Below are 22,160 nucleotides of genomic sequence, written 5' to 3' on the forward strand. Positions count from 1 at the left end.
ATTCCTTTCTTTAAAAGGCATAAATCCTTAAAATACAGCACTAGTAACAACAGCATGCAAGGATATTAAAACTAGCTTACACCTGTTCYGTGCATGTCATCTCACAATTACCTTTATTAAAATTCCTTTAAAAGTATTTTCCAAAACAGATGGAAACTATCACAGAGGTTTTAAAACCTAACAATCCAGTCTCCATGAAGACTCTGGGAAGAAACCAGCTCTCCTACAATATTCATATGCCATCAACTCCTCCGTCATTGCAGAATGTTGCTTCAGTTTCTCCTACTAAAAGGAACTGTCATCACAAGCTGTTTAAGGTAATAACAGCAGGCCTGTGCAGAAGCTGAGCCAGGCCTTGCTTTAGCAGTAGCATACAGGGCACAAGGAAATACTCACAGCTTCAGCCATGCAGGACTCTTTCATTAGCTCACAGCATTCCCCAAGCCATGATCAGATAGGATCAATAACACCTTCTGATAAAGTCACAATGCGTACTTCATATATTGTATGGAAAGTCCGAAGAATTTCTCCTCTGAAGGGCACCAACCTCAGCATGCCCTTGGAGAACARCTTCCTGAATTTTAAAAAGTGATTGAAGTATGGTACCCTTTCCTCYCCAAAAAGRCAGTGGGAAAGGAAGCTTTAAATGRATTMAAGTGAAGAAAWTACCATRTAACRAAGTAGCTAATAGCAGATTAATTTTMATAGGATATTCCAGGGGAGTAGAGAAGAGCAGCCACTATTCTAAGACTAAACAGGGTGGGTTTTGCTCAGGACGCTACTGAAACCAGGCAAGACCCASAGTGCACAACCATCACACCAACAGTGAGGCAATGACTGACACAAGCACAGCGAGGTTTCTCAGAATTTCACAGTCACACTAATAAATACATTATTGAAGCAATTTTCTGTGCTGTCCTCTTCATCCTCCTCAGAGTTACAGAGCCTGTGACTGCATCCCCATGGCAAGGGCAGCAGAAACACAGTGCAAGCAGCTGTAATTTTCTATGTATTTWATGTGCACACTGATGTAATTCAACAGCTGAGAGAGCAAAAGTGACCAGAACCAACCAGCAGGCAGCACATGCAACTGATCAAAAAAGTAGCAAAGTTCTCGCATTTAGTAACTAYTGGATGTGAGTAACAGTTCTCACTGTTCCTACTACTCGTCTCCCTCCTCTCTAGATTAAAATAAAAAAGGAACATTTCCTTTCCCATTTTTGCCCAATTTCTACATTTTTTCAGAGAAAAAAAGAATGGCATCTAAACTAGCTTTATTCAATTAAAGAAAAAATATGTTTAAAATTATTTTGAAGGATTTGTTTTAGAGGATTCAAGTTTTAAAACCCTCCTTCCTAGGCATGCCAGCATCACAAATAGCTATTTAACGCTACACATATCAGAACTCAAGCATAAAACCCACAGAAATATAAAATAGTGTCTGCATGCCCTTGATTCTACATCACTCCACCATGCCTCTGGGAAAAGTTAACAAGTGCTACCAGCTGTTAAAAAAAAAAAAAAAAAAAAGGAAAAGAAAGTCTTCCTTAGGCCAAGCTGTTGTCAAACTCCCTCAAAGTGCTAATGAAACTGTGCCTGATTAAAGATTGCAAAACCATGCTTTTCTCAGAATTAATGCAACATGCCTGATCTTATTTTGTCATTCTAAGAGCCATGCCAGCAGGAGCACAAGTACCATTGTCAACAGCTTATCACAAAACYTAATGTATATGGGAAATATTCACAYTCCAGACAACACAGAGTGGCAAAAAATAACTTTTAATAGGCAATCACCTACTGGATTAGTATGTCAATAGTTTTTACATGATGTCAAGAGCATTGAACTTTGAAAAACAGAGTGTGTGAGAGCAGAACTCCAAAAGCTTGGAGTGGAGGGGGAAAAAAATCCAAAGTAAAGCTGATAAAAATGCAAGATAAAACCAGAATAAACAGCAGGGGCAGGAATTTGTCTATATTGAACAATRTCTAGAATTGAGACTCAGGTGGTCTGATCTGTATGCTACAGTCAGGGGCTTGGGGACGTGGTGTTTGGGGATGTTTTCGAACTGCAGAATTGCTGTTTTCCCCAAAGCTTTCAATGATTGTATTATTGTTTTTCAGAGCAGCTATGATTGGACTTGCAATCTTACAGATCACACTTAAAAGCTTATTCTGTGAAATAAACCTTCCACTTTAGCAGTAAATTATTACTTTTGATATGTGATAATAACATAGCTTTCCTATTTGAACAGCATTTTTGTTTTTTCCTCCCTGCACAACAACATGACTGCTGTATCCTCTCTTCCCACAAACACCCCRATTTTAAACTAAGTGGCAAAAAGTATAAAAGTTTCTCATTTCAAAAATTCAAACATCTCTTACAAGCCATAGACAATCCCTAAATTTTCAGCACCTTCAATACATTGAATAGAAACACTTTGGAACAAAACACAGTACTGTAGGTGACCTACAAGCATAATTAACTCCTAGGCATTGACTTTCATAGTGCTCATGGTGTYGAGGCCAAGAGCTGTCATAACAAAAGAACTGAAACAAGAAAGTACATTCTAGTCTTCCTGTCACGTTTTAAAAACACAAGCTCCTGAACAAAACATTTTAGCAAACACTGAAGTGAAATAAAGACCAAAGGGCCATCCAAACAATCAACAGCAAAGTACCACAGGACTATAAACAACCTTGAATAGCAAATTATTTTCTTTTTTTATGCCATTAACAATTTCGTCTCTGCAAAGACTGGAAATTGTCTCAGGAAGAAGTGTAACTAGATTTAAAAAAAAAAAAAAAAGGAAAATATTTAGCATGCAATTATTCACATGATTTTGCAAATCACTGTATTATATGTGGTAGGTCTCATGATCTCCAAAAGGAAGCACATAACCAATAAATTAGGATCTAGAAAGAATGGAAGAAGTGACAGGGTTTTCAGTAATAGAATTCCCCAACCCCATCCTCTGGCAGGTACCAASAGAGCAGCTGCAAATGATAGTACAGTATCATGCAGAACAGAAACCAGGCAATAAGCATTAATCAATTTCCACAGAAATCAGAGAGACATTTATGGTGGCACAAACATTTTTGTAAGGAACTCACTAACAAACACTGACTGTGTCAAAGCATGTCCCCACTKCCAACACTGAGCATTAATAGTGTCTCCAGATCTGAGTATCTTACACACCTACCACAGAAAAAGACATTCTAAACTTTCTGATCTAACAGTCTTCCCAAACCAATGGGAAATCTACTGTCCTTGATAGGTCAGAGAACCAAGCTGAGTYTCCTCACTAGCCCTGCAGTTACTCCAAGCCTAAGATGCAACACACAATTTRGAGACCGAGAACAGTCACCTTCTTWAYGAAYKCAAAACTTCCAACACAGCCAATGTTACAAACCTTTCCAAGAACAAGTTTCTAAGCTGCCCACTTGGTGAAYACACAAGGTCACATTTTCTTGCTCTATCCTTGAGCCAGCTGTTGAAAGAGAGGCAAAAATGCCCAGAGTTGTGACATCACAGTAAGAAGCGCTGTTTTCCTGTTCTGGGAGCTCTCCTTCAAAATACAGGGCTCACACAAAAAAAAAAAAAAAAGTAGTGCTGGGCCAGCACTGTTCCAAGGGGAACAGCATCTTGCTGAGCCAGAACTCAGAGGACCTGACTCCCAGAGCAGTGGCTTATTTCTAGCWGATCAGTCCTCCTGGGGCATTAATTTACATTCCATTTCAAAGCAGGAACACCACACAGATTTGAGGCAGAAACATGAGAAACCATAACAATCTACAGTAAAAGATATGATTCCATCTTCTCTGTCCAGTTAAGTGTTTCAAGTAGCAGCAAAAACAGCATTAAAAGCAGGAAAGTTTAATGACTCAAAAGATACCAAATTCAGGGAGAAAAGAAAAAAACCAACAAAAAACCAAAGGATAAAGCTTATTCAACCTTGATTAATTATAGCTTTAATCTTGAAAGTTTTCAGTTTTAGTTTCAGGAGTTCTGGGCGTATAGCCCAAGAAAAAAAAGGAGAGAAGAGATAATTTAGTTATCATACTTTCCCAATCCCTTTCCACTAAACTTACTTCTACTGGGAGAAGTGTCATTTTGCCAGTCAGCCATTGTGTAATAAGCTAAAATGTGCTCTTTCTTTGCCCTGAGAACACAAGTCTTCACAGTTAAAATGGATTATGCCATTTGTGTCCAGCAGGAAGAATGTGGGACCAGTCCACTTACTCACAACACAAGGCAGCATTTATGAGAGCAGTAAACAGAGAGTGATCACATCGAATACCTAGGGGAGACAGACCACAGCAGCAAAGCTCCTTCACCTGACCTGCAGCCTGGGTCTAACCACTGCGGAGGAGGAAAGGCCAGGGAGAAAATTCCTGTGGCCACTTGAGCCAGAGTGAAATGAAGCCTTCCACAGCATCTTTTCCTTACCTGCCCTGCAGCAACGCTGAAGGTGTTTAGATGGGGATGTTCCTTCACAGCGCACAGGTGCCAGGCTGCGGGACAGCCCTTGCTGTCCCCTCCAGCGACCCACACACCGGGGGTGGCAGTCGCCTGTGGGGCCAGGGAGGGATGGGGGAGCCCCCGACCCTTACCTGGGTTGGTTTTCAACCCCACAGGCACATCGCTGCTTCGTGACAGAGCTGTGAAACACAGGCAAGGCAGACACGCGAAGCACACGCAACACACCTGCGCCCCGAAGCGCCACATTCCCAGCAGAGCCAGGGCATTAACACGGGGCTCGGGGCTGTTTTAGGGGACGTTTTCTCCACCGCTCGCCCCGGCAGAGGCGGAGCGGCGCGGCCCTCACGGCGGGGCCGGGAAAGGCTCCCCCGGCTCCAGCCTCGCACCTGGACGGGCGGGGGGCACAGCGCGCTGCCCCGGAGCGCTGAGGAGAGAAAACAGGACGAGAGGGAACGGAGTGCTGAGGAGAGGGAAYRGRRKRMKRAGGAGTGAAGAGGAGGAAAGGCAGAAAGAGGCAGCAGTCCCGCGCCCGCCCTCACCCCGCCCGGGGGCTGTGCGCTCACCTGGTCCCCGCCGCCCCGTGCCGTGGGACGCGAGGGGAACGAGCAGGAGGAGGAGGAGGAGGCCATGTTGCAGCGTTCCGAGGCTCCGCTCCTCACCTCGCCCCGCCGTCCCGGGCTCACCCCAGCGCCGGGCCGTCCTGCCCGCGCCGCCGCCGCCGCCACCGCCCCCGCAGGTGGGGCCGGGGCCGGGCCCGCCGCGCTCTCCACCCGCGGCGGGCAGGGCACGGGGGGCGGGCACGCTGGCTCCGGGACCGCCGCCGCCCCGTCCCGCCCCGTGCCTGGGGCCGGCCGCTCCGGAGGTGCCACAAGGCGGGGGCAGCGSCCCGAGGGCCGCCCCGCTGGAGCGGCGGGAGAGCGGCCGCTGCCGGGAGGCTCGGCGGGGCAGGAGAGCCCCCTCAGCCGCCGCACCTGCACCGCGCCTCACCTGGATACAGCGGGCTCGGCTATGCTCCGCGCAGCGTGAGGGGTGGGAAAGCTCAGCTAAACTTTGTTAAACGAAACTGTAAAGCCAACCCAACGCGCGCGCTGATGAACTCGGCAGCACAGCTCTCGCTGGGTTTCATCAGGAGTGCCATAGGCAGTGCGTTCACTGTAATGCAAATGCAAAACCGCTCTCACCTGAGCAGCGCGGCCATCGGGAGCTGCACCTGCGGATAATGATGAACTGATACACCCGTGGATAATGATTAGCTGATACATCTGTCGATAATGATGAGCTGATACACCTGTCGATAATGATGAGCTGATACACCTGTCGATAATGATTAGCTGATATACCTGTGGATAATCATTTCTAACAGTCTTCCCCATGATTAGCTGATACCCCTGTCGATAATGATGTGCTGATACTCCCTCACAACGCGGCTGACACTGGCTGGGTCAGTCCCGGTTTTACCCACCCTTCAGCCCAACTTGAGGGCCGTGCAAACTTCACGGTGGTCAAAGCAGCACTTAGTTCTGCTCGTGGTTTTCCTTAGTTTAACAGATGTTTCAATCAATCTCATTAAAATGTGTTTTATCACAGCACTTGAAATTGTGTAAGTATTGTAAAAGCAATTAAGATTCGTTTTGGCTTAAATTACTTTATTCCATCATTACTTTTCCTCACTTCTCACAGGGCTGTCCTGATGCATCAAACCTTTTTCTGCTTTAACTAGAACTTGGTTTATCCRTTAATAGTGGTGAATCACAACAAATACTATTAAGCACTAGTGTAGCTAGAAATATTGATGATAACAGCTTCATCCAGTTAGCTTTCCTACCGTGGGCCTTAGTGCTGTAGGTGCAATTTACAAAACACGTACTCAGCTGTATAAACTGACTATAGGTGTTTATACATCTTTGAATACTGTGTAACTAATTGCTTGTCACTCCCTCTCTAATGAGCAAACTTCTTTCTTTGTATATAGAGCCAAATAAAAACATTTAACCAAAGACCTTGGCTATGTCTCACGCGGAGAAGGTAATTCCCCAGAATGTTTTTATTCCTCTTATTTTGGCTGTGACTCATTTCCTCAGCCCACTTGGAGAACTGGGAGCCAGAGGAGATTGGGAGAAAAAGGATCCCAAGCTCCACGTTGGCTAAAAGCAGGCGTGAAGCACGGCTGGTCACGTTCACTGATGAGCAGTGRCAATTAGCAGCTCTGTGCCTGGGTCACACACTATTTTTATACAACTCTGTACCACACCATCACTGCATCTTCCATSGCTCTTTGGGAAGGAAAGTAAGATTTAAATGGGAGATTAAATTAAATGAGATTGAGAGAGAAAACAACACCTTAAGGGAAAAAAAATGGTTTTACTTGAAATGAAAAGTGGTTTTTAAGTCTACTCTTAAAATTGCTAGGGGGAAGAATTTTTAAGAGGAGTGTGATGTGTACATGTAAATCCAGATTCTGTTTCCACAGGCTTATAAACCTCATTTGTCTCATCTACACTCCCACCTGGAAGAGTACAGCTTCTCTTTTGGCAGCTGGAATTACACCTGGAGGGAAGGAAAAGTTAACTTCCCTTACTTCAGGAGAGGCTTCAGGTCAAGCTTCCCTGACAGAGGTTTGGAATTTAAATTTGCTGTTGCAGTGCATTTGATCTCAAGCACAGTAGCGGGCGGTTGTTGTAAGATTAAAAAGCAAAAACAGATAAAATCTGAGGTAAACTGGAAAAAAAAAAAAAAGGAAGAGTATTATGTGTTGAAATGAAACAGCTATCCCAGGAAAGAGATTTTTACTGTAACTGTCTCCAAGTGAGGAACGTTGCTGATTGACTTACATTGCTGCTGAAGACAGGGCCTGGCATTTGTGCACAGCCTCGGGGAATGGGGTTTGTGGTTGCCTTGTTCCCTGCAGGGATGTGCTSCTTCCCAGCCCTTCACACCTCAAAACCAGCCCCCTCCAGCCACCAAGCACTGCTTGTGTGCATCCAGGCTGGGAGAGCTCCAAATGTGACTCTGACTGCACCTCCCCTGCACACATGCATCCAAATGGAAGCTAAAAAGGAGTTTATTGGGTTCTGCCATTTTCMTTCTTGACTTGTAAGCTAAGTGAAATGCAAAAACTAAAACCTGACCTGGGGTCAASAGTGAAAGCTGTGCCCAACTGAAGTTARTGGGAGTTTTGCCAAAGACTTTGGYGGAGCCTGGYTTTTTGCCCAGATGCTCCAAAGAAACAAAGGCGCTTTTTTTTTTTCTCTGCCCCCAGGTTTGATATATGCTGCTCACCTTTTGTCATTTAATTACAATTATTAAATTAAAAGCCAGGGTAGACATTTGTAGGTGTTTCTCTGGAGGTACATATGAAACCAGCTGTGCCACGATGAACGAAGATCCACAGTGATGATGATGATGATGAGGGAGAGGATTTGGCAAAGTCAGAGCTGGGGGAAGATTTCAGTCCAGCAGCCACACGTTTCAGTCCCTGGAAGACACCCCCAATAAATTCAGCAGGGACTCTGTGCACCTCTCTGCTCCCTTCCTCAAGATCCCCACACAGCACACTCTCCCCTCACTCCTCTTTGTGTGCWGCAATGTTCATTGTAAAACTTGCCCTGATTCAAACTCAGCCGAGTTTCCCTTCAGGAAGATACAAACCCATGAATAACCAGTGACAGCTCCTATCTGCAATRTATTCTTATTTGAAATGAAGGGATGGTTTATGATAATTTCATTATTGCAATCATATCAATATTCTGGATTTTCAGGAAAAGTGATGCAGTGCATACTACAAAAAAAAAAGCCTTAAAAATAATTTGTACCTGTAAAATATAAAAAAAAAAAATTGTACTTAAAATTCAAGTACTTCAAGTGCATTTAAAATATTTATATTAATGCTTTAAGAAGACATTGACTATTTAATTCATTTTTCTGAGCAGCCTCCATCCTTTTGTTTTATGTTCAAATAATTCTCAGGACCTTTTTGTTTTCTGGCATCCTATCAAAATGCTAATGCAGAATGAAAGCAGCAGAGGAGTTCTCCACGTTTTACCATACTGGGAACTGTCCTGCATAACGAGAGACTTAACAGGTTAAATGTATCACCTGAGATATGCATTAAAGAYATATTATCCCTCTAATATTATCTTGCATTCCTAAGTGCAAGTACMTCTCGCCTACTGTACTTTTGCATTTGTCACGTTAACAAAATAATCTTTGAGTTTTAATAAATGTTAGAAGAAGTCARTCAGTGTTCGTATTTATCTGCTTTYRGGCACAGTRAACACAACCTATTTTAGATATCYTCATTAGTATTCACAAACCAGTTGACCTTTTTTAGTCACATMATTATGTAAAAGAATACACTTTCTCTCTTCCATACAGTGATGTTATTGCCGAGGAGAATATGATTAATATACAACAGACAAGACGATATTGACTGGTGCAGCTGCCCTCTGCCCAGCAGAGAAGGAGCTGTTCAGAGCATTACACTGGGTTCTTAACCATGAATACAACTGTAATGCCCTAATCCGAGCTCGGCATTGTCGGGCTGATCCTGCGTGCCTTGCACAAACAGCGCTGCAGTTCAAGCAAGTGGAAGTCTGGGACGCCAAAGAGGTTTTAATATATGTACATCTTAGTCATTTATACAAATAAAATGTAATTAACATTGTGTTGTCAAGGTAGACCCRGATTCCTTTGCTGTTTGTCTTGGAGTTTTCCCTCGGTTTTGCACTTGGATGATCCACGTTTTGCTGTAAAGGGGAGCAGCAGTCCCAGGGATTCCCACATCACCCATCTGTGACTCAGTTGTCAGCAGGCTTGCTGCTGCTATTCCTTCAAGCAGAACAGTAAATCCCTTCAAACACAAAAGTCACTGCAAATGTAGTCATATCACTTGTCTCGAGCGGCATCATTAGCTCCTGCCATGTCCAAAGCAATGATCAGCAGAGATAAGCAGTATCCAGACAGAAAGGAGACGTGGTTTATATCCTAAGGATATGCAGACAACGGCGAGAGGGAGGAAAACGCAAGGTAAGCAGAGCTGTCAGACTGATGTTTGACAAATTAATGCCATGTTGAGTCTATACTTACAGGCACTCGGCCTCCTAAGCAAGGTACTGGAGCTCTAAGGCCACAGACGGAGGGCACAGCAGCCTCCACTGCTCCTGGAGGAAAGCACTGCACATTACAGCACTCTATCCTGCTCTCAGGGGTTGGCACAGCCTCCAGTCCATCCAACGTGGAGACCACAGCAAAAAAAATGTCCCCGAGCTGTTTACTTGTGATTGAGCCAGCACAGCCCAGGCTGAGGACTGAGGCACAAGAGTGGAGCAGTGATGCTGGGCTTGGAGTGCAGCAGTGATCAGACAGATCTCAAAGCCATCCATCTCCCAGACCTTTTCTAAAAGGTATCAGAAAAGGCTAAACTTGTCACCTTAGGTGCTGACCAAGGGGATGACCACCTCACACAGATCACAGCACAGTGTGCTGCTGGCTCACAGAGAAGCCCTCCTCCTGTATGAAACACAAGTGAGGCTATGGGGCTCCTTTGTAAGACAGAGCTGTTCTTCAACCACATTTGCTTCTGGTGCCTCTCGATCTTCCCCTCTGAAAGCCCACGACACAATGGGATGTATGGAAAAMGATTTATTCTCAGAGTTTGAAAATTCAGTGAGCATTCTGAGAACTAACAGTGTCCAGCAGGAAGGAGTCTGAGCGCAGCTAAGAAATACTTGTGTATATTTAAACTAAAGCTAGGAAAAAAGACCTTGCTCTAAAGAAAATTCAGATCAGTGTATTCAGCACTTTCAGGCACAGTAAATTTTATATATAATCTCTATATATTTTAATGTAACTTRTATTAACTTACAGTACTGAATATTTATGATACTGCAACACCACCAACAACCCCCCTAAATTRACTAGGGTTAGCATATGTCTGGGACTTCCAAGATGTGTTTTCTTTTTCTCTGAAGGAAAAGGTGGACTTTGGCCACCTTCCTGAGGTCCCTGGACAAGGACTAATCCAGCAGCAGTAGCTCCAGCCCTGTACTGGCTATATGAAACAATTCCCCCAAAGCTGCAGAACACACTGATAGTGCTGCTGGTGCACAGCCAGGCCTGAGGGAATGTCCCACACCGTGCCTGAGCTGTGCAGCTGATCCATGTGCATTGCTGTGCCTGGGGTGTCCTGGCTGCTTTGGACTTGTGACACACACGSGGAGAAATCCCCCGTGACTGTGCAGGGCAGAGCACATCTGCTCTTCTCCTATGAATTGCACAAGATGTGAAGCCATGCTCCCATATGGAATTTCCCAGATATACAAAAGCCTTGTTCCAGGCAGGTAAATTCCCAGCAAGTGATGGAAATACAGGACTCAAAGTAAACACAGACCCTCGAGCATGCGCACCATATGCTGCAAAAATTCCCCGGGAGGGAGGGGAAAGTGGAGGGGTTTTACCCCCGAAACACACTCGGGGGGAGGAGCTGGGCGAGCTGCCTTTGCCATGGGGTAGGGATGAGAAGAAGAAAGTGTACCATAAACAGTCCTGCCTCCTGGAATCATTCTCCCAAAGAAACMCTTTAAGGGAAAAGCTGCACATTTTTGTTCGCAGCAGCCTGCTCTGCTTACATTTAAGACAAGCAGCAAAGTTGTCCTTCAAGAATGTTGTAAAGCAGTGYAATGAAGTAATTAAAAACTGCAATTACATCAGCAGCATGGAGCGGTGCCTGTGTCTCGCTCCTGCAGGTTTCCACAGGAGTGTGTTGTCCCGGGACTGACAGTGGTGATAAACTGGTGCCAGAGCGGGTCAGCAGCATCACAGAATTCAYAGCGGAACAATCCTGCAGGGGAAAGACCTATAAAACTACAAACACGTGACCTTCGTTAATCTGTTTAGCATTTCAAAATTTTGKGATGTTTGGAATAGTATTTCCCCAGGCTTTTTAAACATTAATGTGTACCGCAGTACTACTTCCCTGGGTACCAGAGGAAGGGAGGTCGCAAATGACAGAGCACTGGCTGAACAGGACCCGCAGGTTTCTCTCTGATTATGTTCCCAACCCCTCTTTCAGAAGCTGGGATAGCACAGGGACTAATCTTTCTTAATCTGGGAGCAGGGATACAGAACTTTAATTTGCCTACAGGCACATGYCCCAGCTTCTGGGGAATTAAGTTACCCAATGACCTTTTTTTTAATATATATACTTTAAAAGCAGCTCCAAAAGCCGCAGCAGCACATCCCAGATCAGCACCCGTGCAGCCAGAAATAATGAATTTATACTGTAGCCGGCCATGGTATCCAAATCTAACAGACTCGACCAAGAGGAGCAGCTGCAGGCACAGCCTAGCCAGGTCCAAACACAATTATCCTCCCCAAATCGTGCCCACAGCGTTGTTCCAGCCGTGCCCAGGGCCCAGTGAGGAGATGTGAGGTGATGAAGCGACTGGAGCAGCTCTCCTGTGAGGAAAGGCTGAGGGAGCTGGGGCTGTTSAGCAGAGACAGCCSAGAGGGATCCTCATCCCTGRGTGTCCCKGTSKGCAGGGAGGGCTCAGAGCAGGGACCAGCACCGGCACCAGACGAATGGGCAGAAACTGCTGCCCAGGAGCTGCCCCAGAACACGAGCAACAACTTAACTGCGCTGGGAGAGAATGTCCGGAGCGGGTGTGTAGTCTTACTCTCTGGAGATATTCCAGAACCGTCCGGAAGCAATCCTGTGCCGTACTCTAGGACGACCCTGCTTTGAGCAGGGAGGCGGGGCCAGATGACCCGCGGGTGTCCCTGGCAGCCTGACCCACTCCGTGATTCGGGCACGGTGACCTGTCCGCCCAGTCACGTTATCCCGGGACCCCCGTGTCACCGGCTTTGAGCTACCCGGCACCACCCACCAGCGCCGTCCGCGAACCAAGGGGACGCCCGGCGCATCCTCAGCTTGTCGCGCCCGCCCGCGCACCATTTCCCTACTTTTTTTTCCCCCGAGGAAGGGAGCCGAAAGCCGCCCTTTGGGCCTCGCTTTGGCGCGGAGCGCGCCGATTGGTCGCTTTGAACGGGGCCGGCGCGTTGCCATTGGCGGAGCGCGGCGGGCGGACGGTTCGAATGCGCGGCGGCCCCGCCCCCGGCTCGCGCGGCGCTGCGGACGTGCCTGTGCGGCGGCGGCTCGTGCGGCGCGCGCGCGCGGCGGCTCCGCAGGTGAGGGAGGGCGCGCGGAGGGGCCGTTGGTGCGCGCGGCCGCGTAAGGGGCGCGGGGGCAGGGGGGGGCGGCGGAGAGCGGGGCGCGCTCCTGAGCCAGGGCCGGGTCCCGCTTCCCAGAGCCCCGGGGAGCGCCCCGGAGAGCCGCACAGGGAGCGGGGGAGCGTGCCGGGCCGGCGGGAGCGGGGCAGGGGCTGCGCCGCGCCGAGTGGGGCCTGCGTGGCGAGCGGGCGCTGCCCGCCCTGGCCGCAGTTCGCAGCCTCCCGGAGCTGTGGGTAACTCGGATCCGCTCGGTGTCCGTAACCACCCAAAGCTGCTGCATCCCGGCTGTGAGGGTCCGGAGCAGCGGGGGAGGTGTGGAGTATCAGCCCCCTGCTACCTCCGCGTCCCCCTCCAAGGTTTGTGCGGGCACTCGCCAAGTGACACCCTGGGCCGGTGTTCCTGGCATGGCTAACGCCCAGGCCCTGGATTTTCACGTACTGGGGTTCCTATCCGTTTCTATGTCAATAGGAATATTGAGGGAGTAACTAGGTAAAAATGCACTTTTTTCAGTTTCCTGGAGGAGCGTTGTACAAAGTTTTGTTGTTTTTTTGGTTTTTTTTTCCTCTTTGGAATCACTGCCCACTCGTACTTTGGGGTGTAGTTTTTCTAGCTAGGAACTCTGAATAAATGTATTCTGCGTTTTTGTTGAAGGAAACAGTTAAGTGTTTCACGTYACATCTTAATTATGTGAGGCACAGCTTGCTTCTAAAACTTGGCATCGTTTCAGTGACTTGGCTGTGTTCAGGACAGCAACTGTACACCCTAATTTTCTGTTTYTCTTCCTGTCTGTTTCAGGGATAACCATAATGGATGATTACACAAAAATAGAGAAGATTGGGGAAGGTAAGTATGGGGAACAGTGAGCTTTTCAGGGCTCCACGGTTTGAACTCTCAAGTGTCCCAGAAACAGTGTGCAATCTGCCTGTTACAGGACTCACTGAGATTGAACCAAGTGGCTCAATAAACCTGTGGCTTACTGTGTAATTCTCTATGTAAAAGCTTTCAATCTGCTGTTCTTTTGAAAGTGGTGTGGTCTTTTTAACTGACCAGCATTGAAAAGCATCTGCTTTCATTTGGATGGTTAATGGTACAACATTCYTCCAAAAGAGGGAGAAAAATATGTTCTGAGTCCTGAAACCAGCTTACAATTTAGGAAGTTCCCCCATTCCTGCGTGTATGAAATTACCAATTGCCCCTGAAGTTGTGCAATGTGTCATTTTGCTTGGAACTGCTGATAGGGAGTAGTATTTTTTGGAATTTTCTGCTCTGGCAAAACAAGATTATAACAGATTATATCCGGTCACTATGGGTCTCAAAGGAAAGCACAGGTTGGAAACCTCTGCAGAGAAGTGAGTTTTAACAACTACTTTACAATGAGGCACTAAGAAGATGCTTCAGTGCAGGTGTTAGGGACAATCCCCCATTTACTGGAAATCCAACCCATGTTAACTGTAGAAGTCAGTGTATTTTATAACACACTACATAAGGCTCTGGCCTCACATAGACTTGGAAATTTGAAGTACACTGCTCTGAGACTGCACTCTCTGAGGCAATAGCTAAAGGTATGCTTGTATCTTGCAACAAAGCTTTGTAAACAAAGCCTTGTGCGTGAATCTTTCTGAAATAAACTAGTTTAAGCTTTATGTGATGGACCAATGCTTAAAGAAGGGTGGAATTAAAAGGCTTACATTGTCTTGGTTTGAGGGTTCTACTTTTATAAACACTGGTGATTAAAATTGATTGATTTTAGATTTAATATTGGTTCCCATTTCAGTTTCTGAGACCTACAGCACTAGCCTCTTTCCTGCACTGAGGATTGTGCCAGAGGTATTTCTACAGCTCAGAGCCATGGATGGCTGAACTATTGTTCAGTTAAACTCCACAGCTAAGTAGTAGCTTGTAGTCAAATCAAATAAAACATTTGCAAGGATTTTTCCAATGTTAGCRGCTTATGTTTGCAATAACTTTATTTGTACCTGAGGCTGGTGCTTCCTATATTTGTTTCACTGTCTTTTTGTTCAGGTACCTATGGTGTTGTGTATAAAGGTCGTCACAAAACCACAGGCCAAGTGGTTGCAATGAAGAAAATACGTCTAGAAAGTGAGGAGGAAGGTGTTCCAAGTACTGCTATCCGAGAAATTTCTTTATTAAAAGAGCTGAATCATCCTAATATAGTCTGGTATGCATACACTAGTATTTAACTCTTGAAAGGSCACTAGGTCCCTTCAGATAATAAATTATTTTTCTATTTGTCTAGTGAGGTGAGAACCATTCTGCTTAGTACAGTGTCTGCTTTGCAGCAAGTAGTTAAATTCCCAAATTCCATATTTAGGATGAATTAGAAAACTGGCATTTCTCATGTGCTGCTTCTTCCCATTCTAGGAATCKAACAAATTTTTGTTAGATAATTTAGCAATTTATTTGGATTCTCTTTAGAGAGGTTAATGTGAGAATAAAGGCAGTACACCTCACGAAAACTGGCTCAAGCTCTTACTTTAGGCAGTCTCACTTTGGAATAGACCATTTTACTTAAATGTTCTGATGTTCTTCCCTGCTGTTCTCTAGCAGGAATTTAGATGTGTTTTGGTGCTGTCATAGCTGGCACACCTCAGCTAYGAGTGAAGCTTCCATCAGTGACTACCTGACATGTAAAAAATATTTGCAGCTATTGTCTTGCTATGTGCTTGCTCTTTGATGCAGCAGAATACTTGATCCTTAGTGTGCCTTAAAACTGGCCAGGTAGTGTCTCCATGTTTGTATGCTTGGGTTTAGGAACCCTTATACTCTAAGGATGAAGAAGGCAATTAAAAATATGTGCAAATCCTGCTGTGTCTATTAGATTCATATTAAAATATTCCCTTAAATATTCCTAGTAATTCAGGCTCTGCTGTATCAAGCTAGCTTCAAAGAGAAGCAAGGCACCAACACCCACATGAGGTTTTTTTAAAGGCAACAGTTTTTTTTCTTCAGACTCCTGTGTCTTATATGCTTCCTCTTATACTGATTTTCTGACATATAGGCTTTTATCTCAGTCTGAGACTATTTCAGATATTTTCCAGAAGGCAGTCTCTTGTTTGAATACTTTTAAGACTTCTAYGATAAGAACCTGGAAATGTCAGCTTCTATCCCTGTTGAAAGAGGAAATGTCACTGTGAGTCCATGCATCTTGCAGTGGAATTAATTGCATACTCAATTTTTAGTCTTCAGGATGTTCTCATGCAGGATTCAAGACTGTACCTTGTGTTTGAATTTCTTTCMATGGATCTCAAGAAATATTTGGATAGTATTCCATCTGGCCAGTATTTGGAGCGTTCACGTGTTAAGGTAATGAGGAMAATTTCTTAATATTAGAGGGAATTTAATCTAAAGATGACCTACTAAGCCATAAGCACCTCTTACTTTCAGTATAATTAACTCCTTGAGGAGAAATGAAAGGTGTTAAATAAGCAGCTCTAGATAATAAGATGAATGTGAGTTTTGCATTCAAATGCCACTTGAAAATCTTTTAATTACTGAGATTAAACTGCCTTAAACTAATCTTCASAACTAATTTGTGTGGCTTTTTATTGATATTAACTCAATATCTACAATGCTTTGGATTTCCATTTTCAGCTACTGTGGTGAAAGCTAATGTAAGGRAAACACTGTGTTACAGGACACTGCCATGTACTAAAGGTAACTCCTTTCCATCTTTCCTTCCCCTTTGTCCTTTCTAGAGTTATCTGTACCAAATTTTGCAAGGTATTGTCTTCTGCCACTCAAGAAGAGTTCTGCACAGAGACTTGAAACCTCAGAATCTCTTAATAGATGACAAGGGGGTGATTAAACTGGCGGATTTCGGATTGGCCCGAGCCTTTGGAATTCCAGTGCGGGTCTACACTCATGAAGTGAGTTGGGACATAACTTCAGGTGGTTTGGATAGTGTTTGTTTGCTTCCTGCTAAGAACCGACTATGCAACAGCTAAAAAGAATCGTGGAGCTTTTTTCAAGTCATAAGCTGACAAAACCTGGAAAAAGTTATGCTTTGTTTTCCAAAAGAGTTTTCCACCTCTTTAAAGTTTTACTCAAGGTGGTTTTACTCCTRAAGTTCCAAAGCATCTTATGAATCCCATTATTACCTTGACAGTGAGTCAGAGGAACTAAAACTTGCTTAYTGTCTCATGAAGGCATTTTTGCTTTGCAGAGCACTCAAGTTTGAAAGCTTGTGTGGCTGGGTGCCAAAGGATTTCCTACTCTTAGGGAAGTCATGTAGGCAGCTKCTTTTCTTGAAGTAGAAGCTACTGCAATGGAGTTGGTTTGTCTACAAATGAAGTTTGAAAGCAGTACTTTAACTAAAACTTCTAGTACTGTCTATTTTTACTAAAAAACTGCAAATGCTGCTTAATAACAAATAAAGTGACCTTGCAGTCAGTCAAAGGATATGATTCCACAAACTAACCTTTCCTTATTCAACAGGTAGTGACACTGTGGTACAGGTCTCCAGAGGTGTTGCTGGGATCTGCTCGTTACTCTACTCCTGTAGATATCTGGAGCATAGGGACCATTTTTGCTGAGTTGGCCACTAAAAAACCACTTTTCCATGGGGATTCAGAGATTGACCAGATCTTCAGAATCTTCAGGTATGTTGGGCTGAACCTTTCCTTGCTACCTGTGTGGCACTACACTACAGCTGTGTGTAATAGCACAAAACAGATTTCTGACTAAACTGCTCAATATTTTATTTCTGCTTGCACAGAGCTTTAGGGACCCCCAACAATGAGGTGTGGCCTGAGGTGGAATCTCTGCAAGACTACAAAAACACGTTCCCAAAATGGAAACCTGTCAGCCTTGAAACACATGTCAAAAACTTGGATAAAGATGGACTTGATCTGCTGGCTGTAAGTAGCTGGTCTTAAACYAATTGGCTGTTCCAAATAGTCCAGAATACACAAAGCTGTACTAAACAGTCATGGCTAGAAGGAAGATGTGGACATCTTGAAGCTATCAGCAATGGTATGAGCCTTCATTCTTGTAGAATTGACACTCTGTGGGACATTCACTCCTTTCACAAGTAATACCAGACTATTTTTCACATGAAGCAATTATGCCTCAGCTTTTTTTTTATAATAATAAACCAGGTACAATTTGAAAGTGAGGATGAGTCTTTATACTTCAGTCTCAGTGAAGGCTTCTGCCCATAAAGTAGGAGTCATCTCCCTGCTGCCAGCACTAATTTGATGTGGCTGTATGACTGCTGATCCAGTTGCAAGTGTTTATTTTATAGTGGCATGTAGGTTAATCTTGGTGGACTCATCTTGGTTAAACTTTCATGATGATCTTAACTGAATAAACAAGGATGGAAACAGTTGAATGTATTGATTAGCTAAGACCAGAAACTTAGTTCMAGTCTGTGCAGTGTCTGTCTCGATTGCCGTTAAATTTGGAGTTGAATCTGGCAGTGGTGTATTAACTCTGAATTGGAATCTCCTGTGTCTGGTGTGTTTCCTTTAGTTCTGTGGCCAGGCAGTTAAATTACCACACCAGGCTTTTAATTGGCAAGTCTTCATCAGGCTTTTCCATTTAGTGCTCTCCCAGCTCATGTGCTGCCGTTTGGGCTAATTTAGGTCACACAGTAGGTGTGCTGAACATAATAATGTACCTTGGTTGTCCTTTGGCCGTTCTAAAGCTGCATTTGTGCAGTGCAGCCCTACATTAGGGGTGTGGGGTGGGTGCTGTGTGTGCCTCAAGACAAGCTGGCACTTCAGAACCCCCCTGTGCAGCAGTACCTGTGTGCTGGCTCCTGGCTGTAAGCAGTCACAAAGCAGTTTGTTACACATATTGGTAACATGGCAAAATGCAATGAATGAAGCAGTGCTACCCAAGAAGTTCAAATGTTCACTATTTCTGTTTTTCTTTGGGAACAGAGCCACAGTTCACACTGACAGYCTGAAYATTTGTTAAATACATAGTTGTCTTGGACAGCTCTGAGCAGACTTACAGAGATAAGACTACTGACAGCATCTTTATTAAATCAGTTTGAAATAGAACTGTTACTCACTGTATTTACAAACTAAAATCAATAGAAAAGGCAGGAGAATCTTGTTGATCCAGCTGTATGAAAAGGACCTGCCAAGTGCTCATCTTAGGTGGCTTCTCCATGTAAAACCAATGGTTTGGGCTGCTGCTAATGAAGGCAAAAAATGTACTAGTTCTTCATGGTGTTAACACAATTCTAGTCTCAAAGCATATTCTCTAAAGTCTTGTACAGTTTTGCCTTAATTCAATCACTTCTGATGTTTTAGTTTCCAATTAATGTCTGGTGACAGTGGTATTCCTGACTGGAATCCCTTTAAGTTTCCTATGGCATTTTTAAGCCTTTTGAACCAGTRATATAACTTTAAAGGCAACAAAACTGAATAGTTCATTCACGAGCACAAGCTCAGATGTGTCAATGAAAATGTTAATTTTTTTCTGTAGACTATGGCAGATGGAATTAGTATGTAAAGGACCTATCTTTGAAATGTCTTAATACAAAAATTGTAATTCAAATTGCATGAGTGAGGTTGTAAAYTTAAGAGCTTCATAAGCTAAATGACTTCTTCAAAGCACTTAATGGCTGTCATCAAGAACTTTGAATTATCAGCATAGTAGGTTCTGGGAAAGATTAATGTTCCTAACTGCTCAGAGAAGAAGTTTCCTTCACTTAATCTAGCAGTTGCAGTGCTGTAGTCTGTGTCACAGTATCCCTTTTTCAGAGAAATTTCCCTCTTTGAGTSAATTTTGAGAGAACCTTTGGTATCAGAACTAACTGGGGTATCAGATATCTGGGGTATGGGTAACAGGAACTTGTCACAAATTAGAATTGGACGTTCAAGGTTAAATCTAGAAGCAGCATGGCATTTGGCAGAAGTTCAGAGAATATAAATGAAAATTCAGTAGTTTAGATCAACTTGGAAGACTCYCTGTAGAATGAAGTGTAATGCTAGTTAAAAGTCAAGACTGAAAACTGGGCAGAGTAATACTGGTTAAGTTTTGCTCTAGAAGACAGATATGTTGTGCAGACAGGGGAGAGGCAGCTGGTGGAATCCTGAGTACTTGAATTTGAAAGGGCCTGTCCTTTGGTAAGGAGAAATAAAAAAGACTAAGTTTTGGGTCTGGTAGAAAACTGCTGAACATGTTGTTCCTTTTTTGACATTATGTGTGATGTAAATTGTAAATGCCTTTTTTTTTTTTTAATGGCTAGGAAAAAAAAATTTCCTGCCTGTTCCAGAAAGTTCTGGGGGCTATTTTACCRGCCATGACACCCCTCTTTTTGCTCTATCATCTTTATTGAGGTATTCAATTGAGGCATTTCATTGCAAARAGACTCAAGTTTTAACTCTGTTTTCTTCAGTTCTACCTGCTTGTAGTCTACTTTCCAATTTGGATTTCGAAACTGAGTGATTGTTCTCTTATTTTAATTGTAAAGTGCCTCACCAACCTCAGTGGAAGCAATTTGACATCACTTTTTTCAACGTCAGTAACAAAACAAGTGTAAGACCATTTGTCCTTGTAACCATTTAGGGCTTTAACAGCCTAAGGTTATTAATTTTCCTCAATAAGAAGCTGAGATAAATAATTATTGCTATTTGGTGCCTGGTTCTGGATTAGTTCTGAGGATGTGGTGCCCAGATGCAGGCAAGGAYTTGGTTTCTGAACAGGAGGAAAAATGTGATTCTTCACTTTGAGATGTTGCACACTGCTATTGACTTGTAGTGAAATGACGTCTCCAACTGGCAGAGCACAGAACAAAGGGGGAAAAGTCTTTATGGTTACTTTATTATGGTTAAATGTCTACCTATTTAACATTATTTGAGTTCACATTTCATGAGGAAGTGTGTTTCTTTTTTCTTCCAGAAAATGTTAATCTATGATCCTGCAAAAAGAATTTCTGGCAAAATGGCCTTGAACCATCCATATTTTGATGACTTGGACAAATCCACTCTTCCTGCTAATCTGATTAAGAAGTAGACCTTTGGACTAAATCATCCAGAGGGAAATACTTGTGATCACTTTTACTTTTAAGTCTGTAATTTGTATGTCTGTCTTTTTTGCTCTAAGACTGTATTCAGTTTGTTTTGGTTTAAGTGTTATCTACATGTAAATATTAACCTGTTAGTGCTGAGTTCAAATGCAATGCAAATATTGCTGCAATTAATGCAGTCAGCTTTCTATAAATAAAGCTTTAACCCCAGTGAAGGACTGAACTTCTTTCCAGGCCATGACTGCTCTACAAAAGAACTCTTCTTTTCTTGTGAATGCACTGGGAAGGTACAACTTGGCTAAAAAAAAAGCTGCTAAAACAAACTACTAAATGGTTGTTCCTGATATCATAGGAAATTCTCAAATTTTGAGTAAATTGTGTATAATACCAGTTACAATTTTACTTGAGCATGGCAGCTAATGTGCCAAAGGACATCAACTSTGAGATATGCTGAAGAATTACAAGTTATTAAGGTGTAGATGGCCAAACTAATTTTAGGGCTTGAGTTTTGGAAGGTAGCTGCAAATCATTGAGAAAAGTCCCTTGTTCTGTTTTTKTTAGCTTGGAGGCCCAAGATTTTACTTGGATGCTGGCATGTTATCTCCTAGGAATTATAACCATAAACTTGAGATGCCACTTGCTACAGGCTTTCCCATAATTAAAGCAGAAGCTTTTTAAAGCTCCCTGGCATTTAACGGAGCATGTTGACAGTATTGTCAGAAGTTCTAATAACTGATTGTATGTTAGTTTTCAATTGCTGCCTCTATTCTTGGCCTTCAGACACATCAGTAGGGAGTGATGGGATATACATTTGGTCTATTTTTTATTTGCTCTAAGCACTAATACTSTTTTCCTTGCTGGTTAGGGGCCAARGYTTGCAGCAGAGTGGGRAATAATATTGACAGTATTTAGATTTCAAAATCAGGTGTGTGAAAGAGGTAATATAAACTAAACAGTGAGGTTTGTAGGAGGCCCATCCTGCTGGATCTTGGCRCTAAAAGCAGTGGAGATGATGACATCCAGTTCATCATGTTTGAGTCCATGAGTAGCTGAAAGCATGCTAGACCTAGCTTTTGTTAACAAGCAGCGGGTTGAGAGGTAAATACCACTTGGGCTGTTACCATTGTTCTCTGCAAAGTGCTTCTTAATCTCCAGAAATATTGGAGACTTGGCTTAATGGAATCATGATAGCAGAACATGGAAGAGGAGAGGTTTTTTGACATTATCCAGGTAAGTTACTTAATTGAAGGCAGTGGGGGAGCAGATTGTGATGGCTGAATCTTCTGTTAACACCAGTGAAAAGATGCAATTTCCAGGCAAACTAGGGACCTAATTTGTCTGCATTTGAATGTGGCAACTTGATAGGGGCTTAGCAGGCCAAGACAATCTGCAGTTGCTGGTGCTAATTGGTTACCTTGGTGTAGAAAAGGAGGGGAACCTGCCAGTAACTGC

General features: G+C 43.7%; 2 protein-coding genes across 7 annotated transcripts in view; one reads left to right on the plus strand and one right to left on the minus strand.

The window, feature by feature from the left end:
• ANK3 (ankyrin 3) overlaps positions 1 to 5,178 on the minus strand; it is a 333,606-nt gene extending 328,428 nt beyond the window's left edge. For 2 of the 5 annotated variants that reach the window (XM_057368382.1, XM_057368384.1), the window contains exon 1: positions 5,044 to 5,174. In XM_057368382.1, coding sequence (XP_057224365.1) covers positions 5,044 to 5,109 — 66 coding nt within the window. In that variant the 5' untranslated portion in view covers positions 5,110 to 5,174. Of the gene's footprint in view, positions 1 to 5,043 lie in introns of all 5 variants that reach the window. The other 3 variants (XM_057368385.1, XM_057368383.1, XM_057368386.1) reach the window with 3 other exon arrangements.
• A 7,410-nt stretch (positions 5,179 to 12,588) lies between these two features.
• On the plus strand, positions 12,589 to 20,918 carry CDK1 (cyclin dependent kinase 1). Of its 2 annotated transcripts, none has more exons than XM_057368387.1 (8): positions 12,589 to 12,664; positions 13,502 to 13,549; positions 14,729 to 14,885; positions 15,907 to 16,030; positions 16,423 to 16,593; positions 17,162 to 17,325; positions 17,442 to 17,583; positions 20,582 to 20,918. In XM_057368387.1, exons 2-8 carry the CDS (start codon positions 13,513 to 13,515, stop codon positions 20,693 to 20,695), a joined length of 909 nt encoding a protein of 302 aa, XP_057224370.1. In that variant the 5' UTR covers positions 12,589 to 12,664; positions 13,502 to 13,512; the 3' UTR covers positions 20,696 to 20,918. The 2 variants fall into 2 exon arrangements, with proteins under 2 accessions (XP_057224370.1, XP_057224371.1); XM_057368388.1 differs by lacking the exon at positions 12,589 to 12,664 and adding an exon at positions 13,041 to 13,062.
• The last annotated feature ends 1,242 nt before the right edge of the window (positions 20,919 to 22,160 follow it).

The sequence above is a fragment of the Malurus melanocephalus genome, unplaced genomic scaffold (assembly GCF_030028575.1).
Source record: "Malurus melanocephalus ecotype Western Australia unplaced genomic scaffold, MMel_1.1 scaffold_91, whole genome shotgun sequence".
In the NCBI taxonomy this organism is placed as follows: Eukaryota; Metazoa; Chordata; class Aves; order Passeriformes; family Maluridae; genus Malurus; species Malurus melanocephalus.